Source organism: Melanotaenia boesemani, chromosome 6 (genome assembly GCF_017639745.1).
Source record: "Melanotaenia boesemani isolate fMelBoe1 chromosome 6, fMelBoe1.pri, whole genome shotgun sequence".
Lineage (NCBI taxonomy): Eukaryota > Metazoa > Chordata > Actinopteri > Atheriniformes > Melanotaeniidae > Melanotaenia > Melanotaenia boesemani.
The window spans coordinates 818,791-837,500 of NC_055687.1; the positions used below are offsets into that span (position 1 = coordinate 818,791).

At 47.5% G+C, this 18,710-nt stretch overlaps 2 protein-coding genes across 7 annotated transcripts in view; both read right to left on the reverse strand.

Annotated features, from left to right (window-relative positions):
* Positions 1–3,374: 3,374 nt before the first annotated feature.
* On the reverse strand, positions 3,375–14,042 carry LOC121641558 (acidic leucine-rich nuclear phosphoprotein 32 family member E-like). 2 transcript variants are annotated; one of them, XM_041987778.1, is made up of 7 exons: positions 13,845–14,042; positions 12,160–12,309; positions 11,963–12,085; positions 11,739–11,886; positions 5,076–5,200; positions 4,939–5,002; positions 3,375–4,463 (listed from the first exon to the last, which is right to left on the reverse strand). In XM_041987778.1, the coding sequence occupies exons 1-7, from the start codon at positions 13,896–13,898 to the stop codon at positions 4,384–4,386; spliced, it is 744 nt and encodes a 247-aa protein (XP_041843712.1). In that variant the 5' UTR covers positions 13,899–14,042; the 3' UTR covers positions 3,375–4,383. The 2 variants fall into 2 exon arrangements, with proteins under 2 accessions (XP_041843712.1, XP_041843711.1); XM_041987777.1 differs by lacking the exon at positions 13,845–14,042 and adding an exon at positions 13,043–13,190.
* Positions 14,043–15,019: 977 nt separating this feature from the next.
* Positions 15,020–18,710, reverse strand: part of LOC121641536 (mothers against decapentaplegic homolog 4-like) — a 16,142-nt gene continuing 12,451 nt past the window's right edge. Inside the window, exons 4-11 of one of the 5 annotated variants that reach the window (XM_041987740.1) lie at positions 17,928–18,053; positions 17,677–17,856; positions 17,431–17,550; positions 17,293–17,346; positions 17,027–17,210; positions 16,704–16,872; positions 16,385–16,517; positions 15,020–15,970 (exon numbers count right to left, since the gene is read on the reverse strand). In XM_041987740.1, the coding sequence (XP_041843674.1) occupies positions 15,765–15,970; positions 16,385–16,517; positions 16,704–16,872; positions 17,027–17,210; positions 17,293–17,346; positions 17,431–17,550; positions 17,677–17,856; positions 17,928–18,053 (1,172 nt within the window). In that variant the 3' untranslated portion in view covers positions 15,020–15,764. Of the gene's footprint in view, positions 16,272–16,384; positions 16,518–16,703; positions 16,873–17,026; positions 17,211–17,292; positions 17,578–17,676; positions 17,857–17,927; positions 18,054–18,710 lie in introns of all 5 variants that reach the window. The other 4 variants (XM_041987739.1, XM_041987737.1, XM_041987736.1 and 1 more) reach the window with 4 other exon arrangements.

Consider the following 18,710-nt stretch of genomic DNA (forward strand, 5'->3'; position numbering starts at 1 on the left):
TGTTCTCCAGAGACATAAACAGATTTTTCATGCAGTGACAAACAACTTAAAAATCAAATAAAAGCAACTAAATGTTTAGGGATTACAAACTACAGACCAGCGTCAAAAACCCTGGAAAAACGTTTGACAACAGATTAGAAAACTTAGATTAGAAAGATGCTGAAATACTGATATAAAACTGATCAATAAGTACTTAACCAGAGTCAGCCTGGACTCAGAGTAAAGAGACAACCTCTCCTGCAGTGACAGAAGCAACGAAGGAATAAAAGGAAAACATGAAGCTACATTTATAGATTTAAGAAAGCTTGTGATCCAGAAGATCATCAGGAACAACCTGCGGCGCTGGACTGGATCCAGTTATCTGAAGAAGGCGTCCCACAGGGGTCAGTATTGGCACCTAAATTATTTAACATGAATATAAATTACATACTTCATACTACAAAACTTCCCTAAATGACTGAAATTATTACCATTTGCTGATGACACCAATGTATTTTTTTCTGGAAATGATTATAGGGATGTAATTCATATTATAAATAATTAAATTAATTTCTGTAATTATAGAGGTGTCTTATATATTTAATATCTTTTATCTTTATTTTTTTGCTTCTGTGTGCTTAATGATTCATTTTGCTTAATTGTGTTTTATGAACTCCTTCGGGGACTCCCTGTGATCCAAATCCGAGTGTTGTTTTGTTGTTGGACTTCTGTGCTCATCACGGACTGTCCATAACAAACACCTTGTTCTTACATAAGAGTGTCCACATGTCCACTTGGCACCAGGAGACTCTAGACTGCAGTTCGATGATCGACTTTGTAGTCGTATCGTCGGCGGCGTCCAGGAGGCATCCTAACCAGATGCCCGAGCCACCTCATCTGGCTCCTCTCGATGTGGAGGAGCAGCAGCTCTACTCTGAGCTCCTCCCGGATCACCGAGCTTCTCATCCTATCTCTAAGGGAGAGCCCGGCCACCCTGCGGGGGAAACTCATTTCGGCCGCTTGTATTCGCCATCTTGTTCTTTCGGTCACTACCCACAGCTCGTGACCATCGGTGAGGGTAGGAACGATGGGAACTTTTTAGTGTCAGCTGCTTTCTTGTCCATCGTTATTTCAGCCATGATGCTCGCTGCAGGGAAAACGAGCTCTTTCTGCAGCTTTCACCCTTAGTCTGGCCTAAATTCAGACAACTTTCCTTGGTAAAAGTCTGTTTTTGTGATACTTCCTGAGTGTTTGCGGGTCTCAAAGAAGCGAATCCATACGTTTAGTTTCACTGTACTGCCTCGTCTAGGTTTGGCCTCTTTGCTTTTCTTGGACTGAACCAGCGTTTATCCGACCGTGTCTTCCTGGTAGCGGAGCGTCATGCAGGTGACCGGCCTGCGGTCCGTCCCACCTGCTGCTTTGTTGCTCTTTTGATTGATAAAAGCTTGGTTGATCATATGTTTTGGGTATTCATTAAGCACGTCCCGGCCCTACTCTGGTTTTTACCGGGCACAGCAATGCTGTGGAATGACTGATATGTACCCACCATCTGCTAAATAAAATATCAAGGTTCACACGGACCGCTAGGGCTATGAGTTCCCCTGGCTGGGAATCCATGTAAACACTGGTCCTCAACAGTTTTTATCTGTTCCAAGATTGTATCGCCGCTAGGCTGCATTTTAACCTGAGATCAACCTTCCTCCTCTATCTGACAACGAATTAACGCTTAAAAATGAATCAAATCTTAAAATGTCGGTCTATTGTTAAGAAGCGTTCATGTGTGTGATCTCTGTTACTCATCAGTGTTTCCACCTCTACGCAGGCTCTCGTGTACGGTTAAAGTTCGGTACGAAGACTTCTCAGGTTTAATTTGGCTCTTTTTCCAGGACACAACCTTCTTTTCTCAGCTGTGTTTTCATATGCTGATCATTTCTGCTGCATTGTGGGCAGTGACATGAATTCCTGCAGTAACTCTTCTTTTGGACCACAAATAATTATAATTTTTTATTAATCAGAAATGATTCACAAACAAATCCCCTCAGCGCCCCCTAGTGGTCCCACAGCTCCATCACACTTCCTGCATCTGCCTATGACGGGAAACCAGTTAAAACTGGTGGAATCCAGTAAAAATGTCAAATATCACCAGTTTTCTTCCATATTGTGAATTTTAACTACAGACCTCGGGCCTCTAAAGCCTCCTGCCTTGTTTTTGTGCTGGCTTCCACACCTCCTCTGGCACCCCAGACACCTCCACAGATCCCATGAAGGACTACAGCACCCCCTCCGCCCCCACGTCACACTGGCCACTTTATCAAAGGCAGACCCCTGTCCTCCCCCTCCCCTGCCATACCGGGCCTGACGGTGTCTCCCTCCACCCTGAGACACTGCGCTGAGTCCTGTCTACACCAACACCAACACCTCTCTGGAGTCATGCCATGTGCTGGCCTGCTTCAAATCCACCATCGTCCCTGTTTCCAGGAAGCCACGGATCACAGGACTCGATGACTACAAGCTGGTGGCCTTGGCCTCTGTGGTCATGAAGTCTTGTCTCCAGACCTGTATGTTCCCAGAACCCGGGGATGTGCAGGTCGGATCGACCCTTCTCATCCAGGACATGATCCGTTTGTCCCTCTCAGGCAAGGGGCTTCGGTCCATCCGGACCAGAACCTCCCTCACATGAACCACTTCTTCCATCAGACTCATGAACACTAAATAACTTTGTACCGGACTCAAGGACACCGACCAACATCTGCCATGTTTGCACTGTGTGGTTCATCCCACCTGCTGCTGGACGTTTACCGTCCCAGCTGTCGCTTGTTGTTCCATGTGCACGGCGTTTTACACACGGAGAGCATTTTCTGTTTTCGATTGTTTTTATTGCGTGTCCTTATTTTAAAGTCTTCATTATCATTTATCTCCCTCACTGGTCCATGTTCCATGTTCCACCATTGCAAGAAGAAAACTTCTCAGCTTGTGAAACTTTCAGGGACAATGGAAATAAAATCGGATTATATTCTATATGAAACTTTGATATTAGAGCAAATGCTGTTAAACTGGAATTACTGGGAGATTAATATGTGTAGTTTTAATGGAAGTCAATGGGACACTTTAGGCCACGAAGGTCCTTAAAGGAAGTACCTGATATATAAAAAATACTGATGACCTGATCACCACCAAAGCCCCATCTGATATTTATCATGTAGAAAATATTCCAGGCTTCCTCTGGTTTTCAAATAATCAAACTGGGATGTAAATGACTGAATGTTTGGTAGTTTTCAGCAGGTTTTTGTTCCTGGATAGGGAGTAAATGTGAGGAGGAAACTAAGAGAAGGTGTTTTCCGTCAGACTTCCCTCCATGGACAGAGTTCTGGTTTGGTTCACAGACAGGAAACGAGTCAGTTTCAGTGGTTTTATTTAAAAACAGTCCAGTTACAGCAACACGAGCGGAAACAGGATCAGAAAAATAAAAACAAGTGGGTGAACCGGATCAGTCCAGATCCGGTTCTTCTTTCCAAACTCAAAGAGACGACACCACAGAATCAAAACAGGCCGATTCACTATTTACAAAGACCAGAGACCAGGAAGAGCTGGACTGGCACCGAGCTGCAGACGGCCAGGTGACAGGTGGGAGGGGGCGGGGCTAATGAGGTAACAGTCAGTTTAAAAGTGGAGTCCAGGAAAACGGACCAATCAGCAGCTGTTGTTGAGATGATGCCACACCTCCAACAGCTGCTGAGGGTAGTCTTACAGGAAGCTGCAGGCTAAGGGTCTAGACCAGAACATTCACAGCAGCTGGACTGGGTTTACTGGAACAGGTTCTTCAGCTGGTTCTGAACAGCTTTAGAATCACTGCAGGTGTCTGGAATCAGTCCAAACCCGGTACTGAGCCCAGACAACCTGGCACCATTACCAGCTGGACTTCCTGTTGACCTGATGTTGGTGGGCGGAACTTCAGTGTTTAAACCAGACCAGAACCACCACGTGTCACGTATAAACCTTAGAACCAAGTTTGCTCCAGCATCTGTTGCCACGGTGATAAACCTAGTAAGAAGTGAAAGAGCTCTATGAAACTGAAAATCCCGAGCTGGGCCTGAAGTAACCTCAATAAGGGTCTGATCCTGCTTCGTAGACCAGAACCTGGTTCTATTAGGATGGAAACCCAAGGTTTATTTATTGTTTACGTGACGACCGTTCGACGAATGAAAAACGTTGAGTTCTAAGAGCTGGATCGGACCGGACTGAGCATAGTTCTGATGTTACCGTGGTAACTGTGACGTCATCAGCAAGCTGTAAACACGAGCTGATCTCAGCTGAGCTTCCTGTCGTCTGCAGCTCTGAGACCACGTCCAGCAGGGGTGAGAGGTCAGGGGGCGGGACCAGCGGGGGTGGGGCCAGGTGAGTCAGTTATTCATCATCATCTTCATCACCGTCATCCTCAGCATCTCTCTTCCTTTTTTCCCCCCGAACAGCAGCTCCGTCCTCACCTGAGAGTTTATGGGTCCAAACAAACAAACAAACAAGTCAACAAAGATTTTTCCCTCCTAGATTAGTTCAGATAAAAAACAGATTTCAGTTTATATGTTTAAATGTTTTGGAGGTTCTGGTTCCTCAGAAACGTATTTCTCTTCCACTTTGCAAACTGGTGCCGGTTCGGCCGGAACCCACTTCTTCATGAAGGGAAGAAAAACGACCCGGTTCTGAGATCGGTCCAATCAGCTGCCATCAAACCTCCTTCATCTCCATGGAAACCAGCAGGACCGTTTCATTTTAAAATAGGGACAATGTGTGGACATGAATCGAAATGGCTCTGAATGGGCAAAGCCTCGGGGACCCCCTTACAGGGTCCCGGACCACAGGTTGGGAACCACTGTTGTGAACCTTAGGATCTCAGATCAACAGGTTAACCTGGAACAGAACCAGAACCAGCAGTGTGAGCATACATGTAAACTCATCACACACCTCCATCCTCCTCTTCCTCATCTTCCTCCTCCTCTTCAACATAATCTCCATCATCCTCTTCATCCTGAAACAGGAAGCAGCCATCAGGAGACAGGAAGCTGATGACGAGAGCGTCCTTGTGGTCACAACAAACCCACCTGGATCCCCTCCTTCATCAGGTACGACAGGCCAACCTCATCCTCATCTCCCTCAGACCCTTCCTCATCATCATCCTCATCATCTTCATCACCATCTCCAGGTGGGCCAGCTTCATCATCTTCATCTGGAACATCAGATAATACATTTTTATTTAAAGATTTCCTTTTAAGTCACTGAAGGACACAAAAGAATGAAATAAAAACAGCAAACAAGAAGGGCTGGTGTAGCTTCAGAGTTCTGGTTGGACGGAAACAGGAAGAGGCGGATCTCCGGATGTCTGCTGGGACAGAATTCCAGGGTTGGGGAGAAGAAAAATAGCTAGCGTTACATAATCAGCTGTAAATGAATCCAAATCGAATCAATTTAGAAAATTAGTGACGATACCCAGCCCAGTTTCTGACCAGACTCGGACTAAGTTAATCCAGGGTTTCTGACCAGACTCGGACTAAGTTAATCCAGGGTTTCTGACCAGACTCGGACTAAGTTAATCCGGGTTTCTGACCAGACTCGGACTAAGTTAATCCAGGGTTTCTGACCAGACTCGAACTAAGTTAATCCAGGGTTTCTGACCAGACTCGGACTAAGTTAATCCAGGGTTTCTGACCAGACTCGGACTAAGTTAATCCAGGGTTTCTGACCAGACTCGGACTAAGTTAATCCAGGGTTTCTGACCAGACTCGGACTAAGTTAATCCAGGGTTTCTGACCAGACTCGGACTAAGTTAATCCAGGGTTTCTGACCAGACTCGGACTAAGTTAATCCAGGGTTTCTGACCAGACTCGGACTAAGTTAATCCAGGGTTTCTGACCAGACTCGGACTAAGTTAATCCAGGGTTTCTGACCAGACTCGGACTAAGTTAATCCAGGGTTTCTGACCAGACTCGGACTAAGTTAATCCGGGATTTCTGACCAGACTCGGACTAAGTTAATCCAGGATTTCTGACCAGACTCGGACTAAGTTAATCCAGGGTTTCTGACCAGACTCGGACTAAGTTAATCCAGGGTTTCTGACCAGACTCGGACTAAGTTAATCCAGGGTTTCTGACCAGACTCGGACTAAGTTAATCCAGGGTTTCTGACCAGACTCGGACTAAGTTAATCCAGGGTTTCTGACCAGACTCGGACTAAGTTAATCCAGGGTTTCTGACCAGACTCGGACTAAGTTAATCCAGGGTTTCTGACCAGACTCGGACTAAGTTAATCCAGGGTTTCTGACCAGACTCGGACTAAGTTAATCCAGGGTTTCTGACCAGACTCGGACTAAGTTAATCCAGGATTTCTGACCAGACTCGGACTAAGTTAATCCAGGGTTTCTGACCAGACTCGGACTAAGTTAATCCAGGGTTTCTGACCAGACTCGGACTAAGTTAATCCAGGGTTTCTGACCAGACTCGGACTAAGTTAATCCAGGGTTTCTGACCAGACTCGGACTAAGTTAATCCAGGGTTTCTGACCAGACTCGGACTAAGTTAATCCAGGGTTTCTGACCAGACTCGGACTAAGTTAATCCAGGACTTCTGACCAGACTCGGACTAAGTTAATCCAGGCTTTCTAACCAGACGTAGAGTTAGCTGACCCTCCTTTTTGGACCTGGCCCCTGAACTTTGAGTATTTTCAGCAACTTAACTGAATGAACGTCTTTCATCAGGACGGCAGTCTGTTCCAGCTGCACGAAGGTATGACTCAGCAGGGATATCATGATTACAGATTTTCTTGGTAAGATTATGATGAAATTTTGATTTGACACGTCATTAGCACTATAGCATGCTAATATGTCTATTAATTCTTTCTGTGAAGCATGTTATAAAAATGGTTTAGAACATGTTTTTTCTTAGTAGAAAGTTTAGAAACCAGAAAAACACCCAGCTAACTTTGAATTTCAGCTTCCTTCAACAGAACAGCCGTTTGTTTGGCACAGAAATAAAACTTCAATATACACCTAAGTAAAAAAAAAAAAAATCAAGATTCTGAATCGATAGTCATTTTAATTCCTAAGGATCAACTAGTTTGTTTGTTTGATACATTTCACCCTCCTGAAGTTTAACCTCACCGTCGCATGCGCGCTAGGTGTGAAGATATTAAAACAACGAACATGGCGTCAGACGCTGGCGGTTACGTTAGCCACGCCCCGGCTTTAAAAACGCCCGAAACACTCAAAGCTGCAATCGCAAACATTTCCGGGACAGAAATGCAATGAACGCCAAATGTAGGTGAAGCACTGTAGAAATACGACCGCCCTCAGGAACCACGTGTTGCTCCACCACCAACCTGCACCTTCTTCCACAATAACTGAAGCAACTGCTTCATCTGCAGGACCTGCTCTGAAAAGAGGCTTCAGGCGGCGAATGGAAGTACTGGAACAACTCTGTGTGTCTGAAGACGTCTTCCTCCAGCATGTAGCAGCCAGTAAAAGAGCAGGAGGAAAGCAGCTTCAGTCAGCGGTGAGGGTGGCCATTACTAGTGATACCTGGACATCCATGGCTACAGAATCTTACGTGAGTGTGACAGCACACACAGACGAGGAGTGGAACCTCGTTTCATACGTCCTACAGCCCACAGAGGTAGAAATGGACCATAGCTCTGCCAGTCTAGCTGAAATATAGATGAGAAGTGGGGGCTGATGGACTCAGCCATGCTGACCAACAACCCGGCTCATGTGGTCCGTATGGCTGAGCCGACGGGGATAAGCTACGGCGGCTGCTTTGCACACGTCAACCTCGTCTCATAAGCCGGTCTCAAGCTTCAAATACTGCAAGCCTGTTTGGGAGACTGACGCACATGGCAAAGTTTTTTCATGGCAGTACGTCAGCCGCCTGCATCCTGGCAGGAAAACGGAGGCTAATGCAGCTGGAAGCACGGCCGCTCACACACGATGTGGTGACGTGGTGGACCAGCGCGATGGAAACGCTCGACCGCGTCTGAAGCAGCAACCTCCGCCGAGCTCACCCAAAGTCATTTAATTGTTTTTACATCATTTTCCACAAATATCTACGTCCCGTACAAGAAAGTCTGTCTATCATCGTTTTGCAAAAGTTTATTTCTTTATTTTAAAACCTAAATACAGAAATAAAAATGTGGTTCTTCAAACACAACAAATGTTCTATAGTAGATTTTTATCAGAAATTATAAGTCATCTTTTTCTAAAAGTCTGGTAACATCTGCGTCTCTAAAGGAGTTTTATTTAGCTGGCTGAGGGAAAAATGGCTCTTTGGATTGGAAAGGTTGCAGACCCCTGCACTAAACACATAAACAGGTTTAGCAGCAGTTTTCTCTTTAAACACCAACAGTTAAAATATTTCTTCATATATAAAACCACATATTTATGAGAAAGAAGGATGAAATGTTCAGGATTTACTAACTAAAAGGTAAAAAGTCAGCAGGATGGATTTAAAGCTGTGAAGCTGCTTCCTTCTAAACACAGAAGGAACAATATGTGATGAATATCAGCATCAGGTGAACAGACAGAAAGCAGGATGAGAATCTCACAGCTTCTAGATGGTGAGGAGAGAGAAATATTCACAATATGCACAATAACTTCCGTCCATGCACCTTCACTGCTTCATTATCCACATTTCTGGATATAAATTCTCTAAACTTTCATTCTTAGCTTGTTTAGCTTCACCTCTGCACCTGCAGCCTCCGCTACCGGGAGTTAAGGGTTAACATCTGGTTTCCGGGTGTAGCGTCAGGTCTGGACGGTAAGGCCACAACTTTTATCACGATATCTTTCTTAATTTCAGTTAATACAATATAATATCAGTATAAATATAAAAGCCTCAGAAAAACTACCAAAAATGCCAGAACAGATGCTGTAAAACTACTAATTATTTTGCCAAGTCTATGAAACTCCTCCAGTATAACATTTAAGAAAAATAAACCTGAACAATAAATTAATGTTCACCTTTTATTTGTATTTAGCAAGGCTAAATGAGCCTTCAAAGAAACTTCAAATCACCATCAAAGGTCAAATAAAACGTTTACCTTTCTGAATATTAATATCTTTAAGTTTAAACTACAACACAGGCTTGTTATGTTATTCTTAAAGATTTAAACAACGGTGCTTCAACCAGGCTTCAAAATAAAAGTACTCCAAACTTCTACAATAAACAGAAAAAAATAGTGCGCAACAATTAATGCTTCATCGTCTGACTCAGCATATTCTGACTCAGCATATTCTGACTCAGCATATTCTGAGTGGAAATGCTTCAGATGCACTGTTGCCTGATCAGCAAAACATAATTCACTCAGTATTTTCTTTGTTTTTTAGTTTAGTTTTATTAAGTGTAATGTGTTTTAATTAGGAGTCTGGAACATGACGACACTTTTAACTTTTTAAAAACTTTGTCCACACTCTTCATTAATAGACATTAACATGTGTCGGTAAGCCAGCGCGGGATCCTCCAGCAGCAGCTTCGTACGTTTCATTTCCAGCCTGCTCATGAAACAGCGGATCTCCTGCTCTCATGCAGCAGCTGCTGCGTGAGGTGAGGACAAGTCTGCGTAACACCGGATCCTCATTGAGAAAAGTAAACCTACGTTAGTCCTCAAAAGTCGCTTAAAAAACGCTGCTAGAGGGGAGTGAAAACGAACAGGACAAAGTCACTAAGTTGGCGACACCAAGCCAATCGAGTTCTTCTTTCCTCTCATCAACTATCTCGTCTGCTTTCTCTTTGCTTGTTCAGTCATGTTTGCATTACGAACATGAGCACTCGTTTTGTAGCTAAGACTAATTAACCTAATTAACCTCACGCTGAGCACAGCCAGCTGCTGCTGGGCTTGGTCGGGTTCATAGGTCGGGTTCATAGGTCGGGTTCACTGGTCGGGCTCATAGGTCGGGTTCACTGGTCGGGCTCATGGGTCGGGTTCACTGGTCGGGCTCACTGGTCGGGCTCATAGGTCGGGTTCACTGGTCGGGCTCATGGGTCGGGTTCACTGGTCGGGCTCACTGGTCGGGTTCACTGGTCGGGCTCATAGGTCGGGCTCATGGGTCGGGCTCACTGGTCGGGCTCATAGGTCGGGCTCATGGGTCGGGTTCACTGGTCGGGCTCATGGGTCGGGTTCACTGGTCGGGCTCATGGGTCGGGTTCACTGGTCGGGCTCATGGGTCGGGTTCACTGGTCGGGCTCATGGGTCGGGCTCATGGGTCGGGCTCACTGGTCAGGCTCATAGGTCGGGTTCACTGGTCGGGCTCATGGGTCGGGCTCATGGGTCGGGTTCACTGGTCGGGCTCATGGGTCGGGCTCATGGGTCGGCCTCACTGGTCGGGCTCATGGGTCGGGCTCATGGGTCGGGCTCATGGGTCGGGTTCACTGGTCGGGCTCATGGGTCGGGTTCACTGGTCGGGCTCATGGGTCGGGTTCACTGGTCGGGCTCATGGGTCGGGTTCACTGGTCGGGCTCATAGGTCGGGCTCATGGGTCGGGCTCATAGGTCGGGTTCACTGGTCGGGCTCATGGGTCGGGCTCATAGGTCGGGCTCATGGGTCGGGTTCACTGGTCGGGCTCATGGGTCGGGCTCATGTGTCGGGTTCACTGGTCGGGCTCATGGGTCGGGTTCTCTGGTCGGGCTCATGGGTCGGGCTCATGGGTCGGGTTCACTGGTCGGGCTCATGGGTCGGGTTCACTGGTCGGGCTCAGGGGTCGGGCTCATGGGTCGGGTTCACTGGTCGGGCTCAGGGGTCGGGTTCATGGGTCGGGTTCACTGGTCGGGCTCATGGGTCGGGCTCATAGGTCGGGCTCAGGGGTCGGGCTCATAGGTCGGGTTCACTGGTCGGGCTCATGTGTCGGGTTCACTGGTCGGGTTCTCTGGTCGGGCTCATAGGTCGGGTTCACTGGTCGGGCTCATGGGTCGGGTTCACTGGTCGGGCTCATGGGTCGGGTTCACTGGTCGGGTTCACTGGTCGGGCTCAGGGGTCGGGTTCACTGGTCGGGCTCAGGGGTCGGGTTCACTGGTCGGGCTCATGGGTCGGGCTCATAGGTCGGGTTCATGGGTCGGCTCATGTCTGTGGTGTACGTCATCTCTTACGTAGCTGATGTGTTGCAGCTTTTTCTGTTCGGCTTGAATCAAACTCTGTAATCATTTACTGTACATATATCAAATCACAGTTATTGAATGAAAGTATATTTGATATATATTGACATTGAATTGTTGTCGAGCCCTAGTGTAACGTCAGGTCTGTAGATGTAACTATAAACATGTGTGGTATCCACAGGAAGTCCAGAATCTCAGCTACCAGCTCAGTAAAACCATTTCTATCACCAACAAACAGTTAAAAAAACCAGCTACACAAAGTCTGAAAAACATGTAAACACAGATGATGTTTCCCCATGAACACGAACAAACGGCTCCTCTACTGAAAGCTCACATCTCACAGATTCCACAGCTGGAAGTTTCATCTCGCTACGACCAAGATTCACCGAACCAGAGGCAGAAGAAGACCCGATTTATGCTTCATGTTTGTAAAAGTCAGAAAATGTCTTAACTTTGCTGCCTGGCCTCAAAGCTTCTATCCACCAGAATAAAACCACATTTGGTTAAAAAATACCTGCCATGAAAAACGAACGCTGCGTTAACGTGGCCAGCCCTACTACATACACAACGCTGTCATTTTCCTGTGGGATAAATAAACGTGTTTCCTGGAAGCTGGAGCTGTGCAGGGCTCACCGGAGTCCGGCACCTCGTTGTCCTCCTGGTCGTATCCGTCCAGATACGTGAGCTGAGGCAGCAGCTCGAAGACGCTGTCCCTGTAGTCGTCTATGGAGGCCACGTCACAGCTGTACAGGTCCAGACTCTTCAGGTTCTTCAGGTTCTGCTGCAGGGACAGAGGACAGGAGGTCAAACCTAGGCGGTCCAGACCGGTCCCATACCCGGTCCGGGTGAGGTCTTACCAGCGCCTCGATGCTGCTCAGCTCCTTGATCTTGTTCCCGCTCAGGTTCAGGTATGTCAGGTTGGGACACTTCTCTGCCAGCGTGTCCAGACCTCCAGAGATGGAGTTATCGCTCACCTCCAGCTGAAATACACAAACGCAACCTGAAGGAGTTCCTGTAGGTGAGGGGACGAAGGGGCAGGGCCAGGTGGACTCACCTTGCGCAGTTTGGGCAGGGAGGGCAGTTTGGAGAGCGAGTTGAGGCCGACGCTCACCATGCTGAGGATCTCCAGGTCCGAATACTCATCAGTCAGACCTTCCACCTCCCCATCACCGGAGCGACAGTTGTCCACCACCAGCTCCACCACCTGACGACCACAGAGGCACATCATGTGACCACGACTCCAACCAGGAGGAAGAGGAGGCTTGGGCTTCATTTTGACCAAACACAGAGCTGTGTATTCATCTCCTCTCAACTGTACACACCCTGAATCATCATCAACTACACCCGCTGCTGCTTCATCAGTCAGTTAGAGCGACGGATGGACAGACAGAGAGACAGATGGACAAACCGACGGACAGATTCATCGCTGAGGGCAAATTAAGTTGTCATAACAATCACGTATAGTACAGACACAGACACACAATAAGATGAAATAATGAAAATAGAAAAAGAGATGAAGTTAAGGACGCTTGTGAGGTGATAGTAGTAAAAGAAACTGTAATAATAACAGTATACAGTGGTAGCAGCAACAGTACATGATAATGGTAATAATACTAACAATAATAAATGTCTCCTACATATACACATATATTTAGCATTTGCAAGTATGCAAAGATACATAAGTGGAGTGTGATGTGCAGAAGGCGACAGACCAGGTGTGTAATGTGACAGGTAGAGGAGTAAAGTCTGACTGCAGCAGGTAGGATTGATCCTCCTCCGCTTCTCGAACCAGACCAACACTCATGTTTCTCCAACTGATACATACAGGTCTATACCTGATTCACCTAGTACACCTGCCCCGGACCGGATCCCGCCTCGACCTCCTTCCGCTGATGAGGGAAACGCTGCTAACGGTTCAGGTCGGTGCCTCTACCAACCGCTGCCTGGAGGCACCGACCCGCCTGGAGGCACCGACCCGTCTGGAGGTACCGACCCGTCTGGAGGTACCGACCCGCCTGACTTCTCTGACTCCTGCTCATCAGCGCGCAGAATCACCGCACAACAACCACCCAAACGCGGCGGCGTGGGCGGGAAGAGGGCTGAAACTTCACGTGTGAACAGAACCAGGGTCCATGTTGGACTGAACGTGAGCCGAACTGTCCTGAAACACCTGAAAACACGCGGCAAGAGAAAAACCCCCGCTGAAGCAGAGCTCAGCTGGTCCTGTAACAAAGTTCGTTTAAGTGGAGGTTTTCAGGATGGAGTCTGGCCTCACGCGCCATTAGATCACTAACTCTTCAACATCTAAGCTAAAATAGGAGCTCACTCCGCCGCGCGCGCAGGGCTGGTCAATACGCGGTCACAACCCCCCAAAGTGCCGAACACCAGGTTCGAAGCTCAGCCTGAGAACCACCACCGGTTCGGTCACAAGGACTCGCTAGGTTAGCATGTTAGCCTGTGTGCTAGCTTCAGGTGGCTCGCGCGAGGTTCTCCATCTGCTGAGCGAGGACAGAAAGCGCCAGAGAGCCTGCACGCGGCGGACTTGCCCAAAACCGAGCGGAACCGGAGCTTCTTCCTGGGTTGGACTCAGGCTCAGAATAACTTTATAAAGAGCTCGTTTAAGGCTCGCGGCGTTTGTTCCCGCGAACGTTTCCAGCATCGTCACGTCGGCTGGACTCGGCATCCTTCAGCAGTTTCTCTGGGAAATACATGAAATTCCAGAGTGTTTCTGTCCCATACCTCAGCAGGACTTCTGTTCCTGAGCTCCAGGCTGATCCTCTTCTTCATCTCCATGATGAAGAACGAACAGAGGGCAAAACACAAAGTGGAGGAAAGAAAACAGAAAATAAAACAGCTCAGTAAAGCCCTCCTTCTTCAGCGGACTTCAAGTGACGACTAAACCTCCATGTTCACTGCTGCCTGACCTCCCCCGGCAAACCACGCCCCCATCTCATTAGAATTCATATATGACAAGCTCTGATTTCCCATTGGTCCTGGGAAGGGCCGTTCACTGACTCCTCCCTAAACGTTATTATGCTAAACTGATGTGTGCGATTGGGTTGTAACCGTGGAGGCGTGGCTTTAATTAAACCAATAAGAAGGCGACAATGAAACATTTAAACTTTCCAGGCCCTCTGTCTTTGTCCTGAATGGCGCCAAATTCCACTGATCTCGTCATGAACGCGCAGAAATACTTCACCACACAAACAATCCACTCTGCGCCAATAACTGCCTCAGTGTCAGAATATTTTACTGTCCTTACACCACTAGCTAAATATGCTTAAATCATAATAATAAAACACTTTTTTAACAGCACAGATCCTGTGGATACACAAAAACAGCCTTAAAAGTTGAATTTTGAATAATTTATAATCTGTTTGTACAAAATGCTCCCAGTTATCTTCATCTAAGCTGCTTCTCATAGTTCTGAGGTTGTTTTTACCATTCCACTGTTTACTGGGCAGACCTAACAGATGTATTTACTCCACAAGAAGGATTTTAGTGAATTAAAATGTAATGTGTGAAAATGACAACCTTGTGACTCACTCCATTTACCTTCACCACGACGAAGAAGCTGTATTCAGGTAAATTAAACTGAATAATGTCTGAATACAGGAAATAAAATGTCACAGGTTTTAGATTCAGAAGATAAAATCAAAATCAGGCTTTGTAAGTTGTTTTCAGCAAAAGAAATTTTCCAATACAAAACAGGCCATTCTTCTTTAGGGAAAACTACAACATTGGCTATGATACCAATGCTGTAGTTTTCCTGCTGTAATCTTTAAATGAACCAATCACTGACCTCCACTATTGTCTTCATGTTTATTGTTTTGTTTCCATTCTACAAATTCAGCATCTCTGTCTGTCTGAGTTCTCTGATGCGCCCCCTCACCAACAGAAAGATAAGCAGAAACGCAGGAGGAGGATGGGTATAGTTTATTTTAAAGATGAAAGTTTGAATTAACAGCAGATGTTACACAGTTAGATTCTTTCTGTATAAAAACATTTCAAATGTTAAATGTGATAAAAAGCTGAAAAAATGAGTCCAAAGGAAATCCTGATGACAGCATAAATAAGCTGACGGGTCAGAACGATGCTGGATCATAACGTTAAAAGATATTTTTATGTCATCAAAGTCTTTGGTGGAAAATCAACAGAAATAAATAACCGTCAGACGTCTTCATCTGAAATAAAAACATGAAGAACTTCTGGTTTTTGGTCTCAGCCGATAAGAAGTTTGACATTTTCTAGCAGTTAATGATCCGTTCACACAGATCAATGAGTTCTGGACGGGTTCATCCTGAATCTGAGTCTGGATCAGCTGATTCCACAAAGATCAAAGCTTCAGGTGTGAACATGACTGGTGGGGGCGCGGCGAAGGGCCTGGACTGAAATTAGCCACAAGGGGCACCACTGAGGTGGAAGTTTATACAGTCAAATCTCTCCATGTGAACGGACCCTCTGCTGCTATAACCATGGCAACTCAACTAAAAGACAGGCAGGATGCAAAGCTGTGGTTGGCTGAATGTCTGCAGTCGGTTTCTGCCAACCAATGAGCAGCTGCTGTGTGCTGACGACACCTGTGTGAGTTCAGGTGTCATCAGGAAGGTGATTCAGACACGAGTCGTCAGTAGTTGGTGTGTGCATCGATGCAGGACATCAGAGTGTGTGTTCCCGTGGCGGCAGCGTGTGCAGCACCTGGTCGAGCAGCTGCAGCGCTCGGTGCAAGTGCACCTCCAGCCAGCAGGGAGTGTCTTTGATGCTCTGTCGGGGGTAGTCACACCCCCAACCTTTGACGAAGCTCAGCCGCACGATGCACAACCTGCGCAGGTCATCCACACCCAGACCTGCTGCTGAGCACACACCTGCAGGAGGAAACACACATACCTGAGGCAAGAAGGACAAACACAGACACCTGCAGAAGTAAACACACATACACCTGCAAGATGGGATTATGTGAGCAGGTAATGGAAGGAATGCGATCATGTGACCTGTTTCATCGCCAGAACAATGGAGGACATAGTCCTGAAAACTGATCCCAAGGCAGCATATGACAAAAACAGAGAAAGACCCAAAACTGACCCTTGAGGAACGCCACAATAGCTGGGACTGATCTCTGCCTGAAACAGTCTGAAGCTGATCCAAGTGTGACGCTGACATTTAAATCTGTTGTGGAGAACTTCAGAACATCAAGAACAGCAGCTCGAAAACACCTGGACGTTCTCACCTGTGTCCTCCTGCAGGTGGTGCACCTGATCACACACACAGGTAATACTCACCGACGGCAGGTGGGATTCCCCCCACACCGTTCAGACCAGGAATCGCACCGACAACCGCCCGAGTATCTGCTGCTGCCTGAGCTGCTGCCGCCTGCTGCTGCATCTGTCTGTGGCATTGACGCAGGTCAAACACCTGAACACACACACACACACAGGTGAGACAGCAGGTAGACCACCTTCATCATCAATCTTGATGATATTCAGACTGAGGTGACCATCAGGAGAACCGATGACGGACCTGATACCGAGGTGACCGCCAGGAGAACCGATGACGGACCTGATACCGAGGTGACCGCCAGGAAAAGAAACAATGTCGCACCTTGATGTAAGCTCCAGGGTAGATCTTGTGGACTCCGTCTCCTGGTGTTCGTCCCGCCTCCCGGTCCAGATAGTAGCTCTGGACGAACACAGAGTGATCGCTAAGGCAGCGCATCCAGACATCCCCCTCCCCTCGACACTCCAGTTGGACACCTCGACCAATGTGGAGCCTGAAAGACAAATACCACCAATGAGGAGACGGGCCACTGGTCTGAACTGGACTGAACTGGGTTGAACCAGTCTGAAAAGCTCTAAACTGTTTTGAACTGGTCAGAACTGGTCAGAACTGGTCTGAAATGGGCTGAACTGGTCTAATCTGGTCACCTGGCCCGGTGGCTGGCAGCAGTGCGGTGGACGTTACTCAGCTGGCCCAAACAGAAACGGTCTCCTCCTGAAGGGTCAACGTATCCATCCACCGTCACCAGAGGACAGCTGGACTGGACCTTAAACATTTCACCGACCTGAACGTCCAACTCGAAGTAGGAGATGGAGCACCAGAACTCTGGACCTTCAGGAGAGATGGCGACATGAGACAGAGGTTAGACAGCGTTGTCCTGTACCTGGATGATGAGGACGAAGACAGGACAAACCTGGGTGGTTGGTCACAGGTTGTGGGTACGGGGCGGTGCTGTGATGCTGTGACCCTGCAGGAATAAAGACAAACTCAGACTTAAGTTCTACAGAACCGACAAGAACTGGTTTACCTGGTCTAATGTATGACGTCATACAGAAGTGAGTGTTGGGGATGTGGTGTTGGTGATGTATTGGCGGTTGCTGGGTGTGGCTCCGCCCACTGTGCTGATGTCCTGCAGAGGCATAGGGGGCAGGGCTGTTACCTGTCCAGGTGGCTGTAGAAACATAGGAGACGAGTCTGTCTTTGAGACATTAAAATATGACACGATTATAAAAAAAAGGTGGTTCTGTTGGTCCAGTAGGTTCTAATGGTACAGGTGAGGCACAAGTGGGGTCAGTACCAGGTTTAGAGGGGCTCGGCTGGTGGGGGGAGGTGGGGGTGGGCGTGTGAGAAGGCTGGGGGGTGGGAGGTGGAGAGGGCCCCTCTTGGTGGTTCTGAGGCAGGGTGACCTGCAGCATACCGGGCCCCTCTGGAGCCTCGCCGACACACCTGGTGGTAAGACTCGCCATGGTGCTTCGTCCTGCAGGAGCATGCTGAGTTAGAAATGTCCTCAGTTTGAGATATACCTGAGGACAGAGTGGAGACACTCACCTGGAGGAGACAGACGCATGCTGGGATAGAGGACATGGTGGGGCTGGCTGTATGGATCACTGTGAGGATGCAGGTCCACCTGGAGGCAGTCCTGCATGAACTCGTCCTTAATCAGAGACGGAGGACCTGAAGGAGGATGGAGGACAGGACAATAGCTGAGAGGATGAAAAGCAACATGACCTGCAGAATGAAGGCGGAGCTAACTGATGGGGCGGGGCTAAGTGATGAAGCCAGAGGTGGGGACAGTTCTGAATCAGCTGTGTGTGTGTATATGACTGATAGCTGGTCTGATGAAAAAGAGCAAGAATTTCCGAGTTACTGGGTCCACTCAATTTACTTAGCAGTAGACCAGTCGGCTAGCAGGGTGGACGGGGCTTACACTCTGTTTAAACTGAGCAATCAGTCGTGCCATCAGTCGGATGACCTGCTCATTTCAGACGGCATGTTCTGTGGGACCGCCTCTTCTAAACACATGACTGGAACAAACCAATCAGAACGGATTTGCAGATAAACATAAAACATGTTCTAACTTAATAAATAATTTTGTAACTGAATGAGTCCTGGTGAAAACAACTGGCCAAGATCAATCATCTAAACAGTGATCCTGCTTTTATTACCTCACAGCTTGATACCTGTAATTCCCAGTTTTCCCAATCCTGCCGCCAGCTGCTTAACTCTGCTGACCGGCTTTTAACGGGAACATGAAAGAGAGATCACATCTCTCCTGTTTTAGCTTCACTGCACTGTCTGCCTGATCTTTTTAGGTTTCATTTAAAATGGTTT

Coding starts and splice junctions, on each gene's coding strand:
- LOC121641558 (XM_041987777.1), bottom strand. CDS start 13,144: ATGAGCAGGAGTCAGAGAAGTCAGGCGGGTCGGTACCTCCAGACGGGT. Junction 5,201..11,738: donor CAACGAGGTGCCGGACTCCG/GTGAGCCCTGCA, acceptor CTGATGTTCCAG/ATGAAGATGATGAAGCTGGC. Junction 5,003..5,075: donor TGATGAAGGAGGGGATCCAG/GTGGGTTTGTTG, acceptor TTCCTGTTTCAG/GATGAAGAGGATGATGGAGA.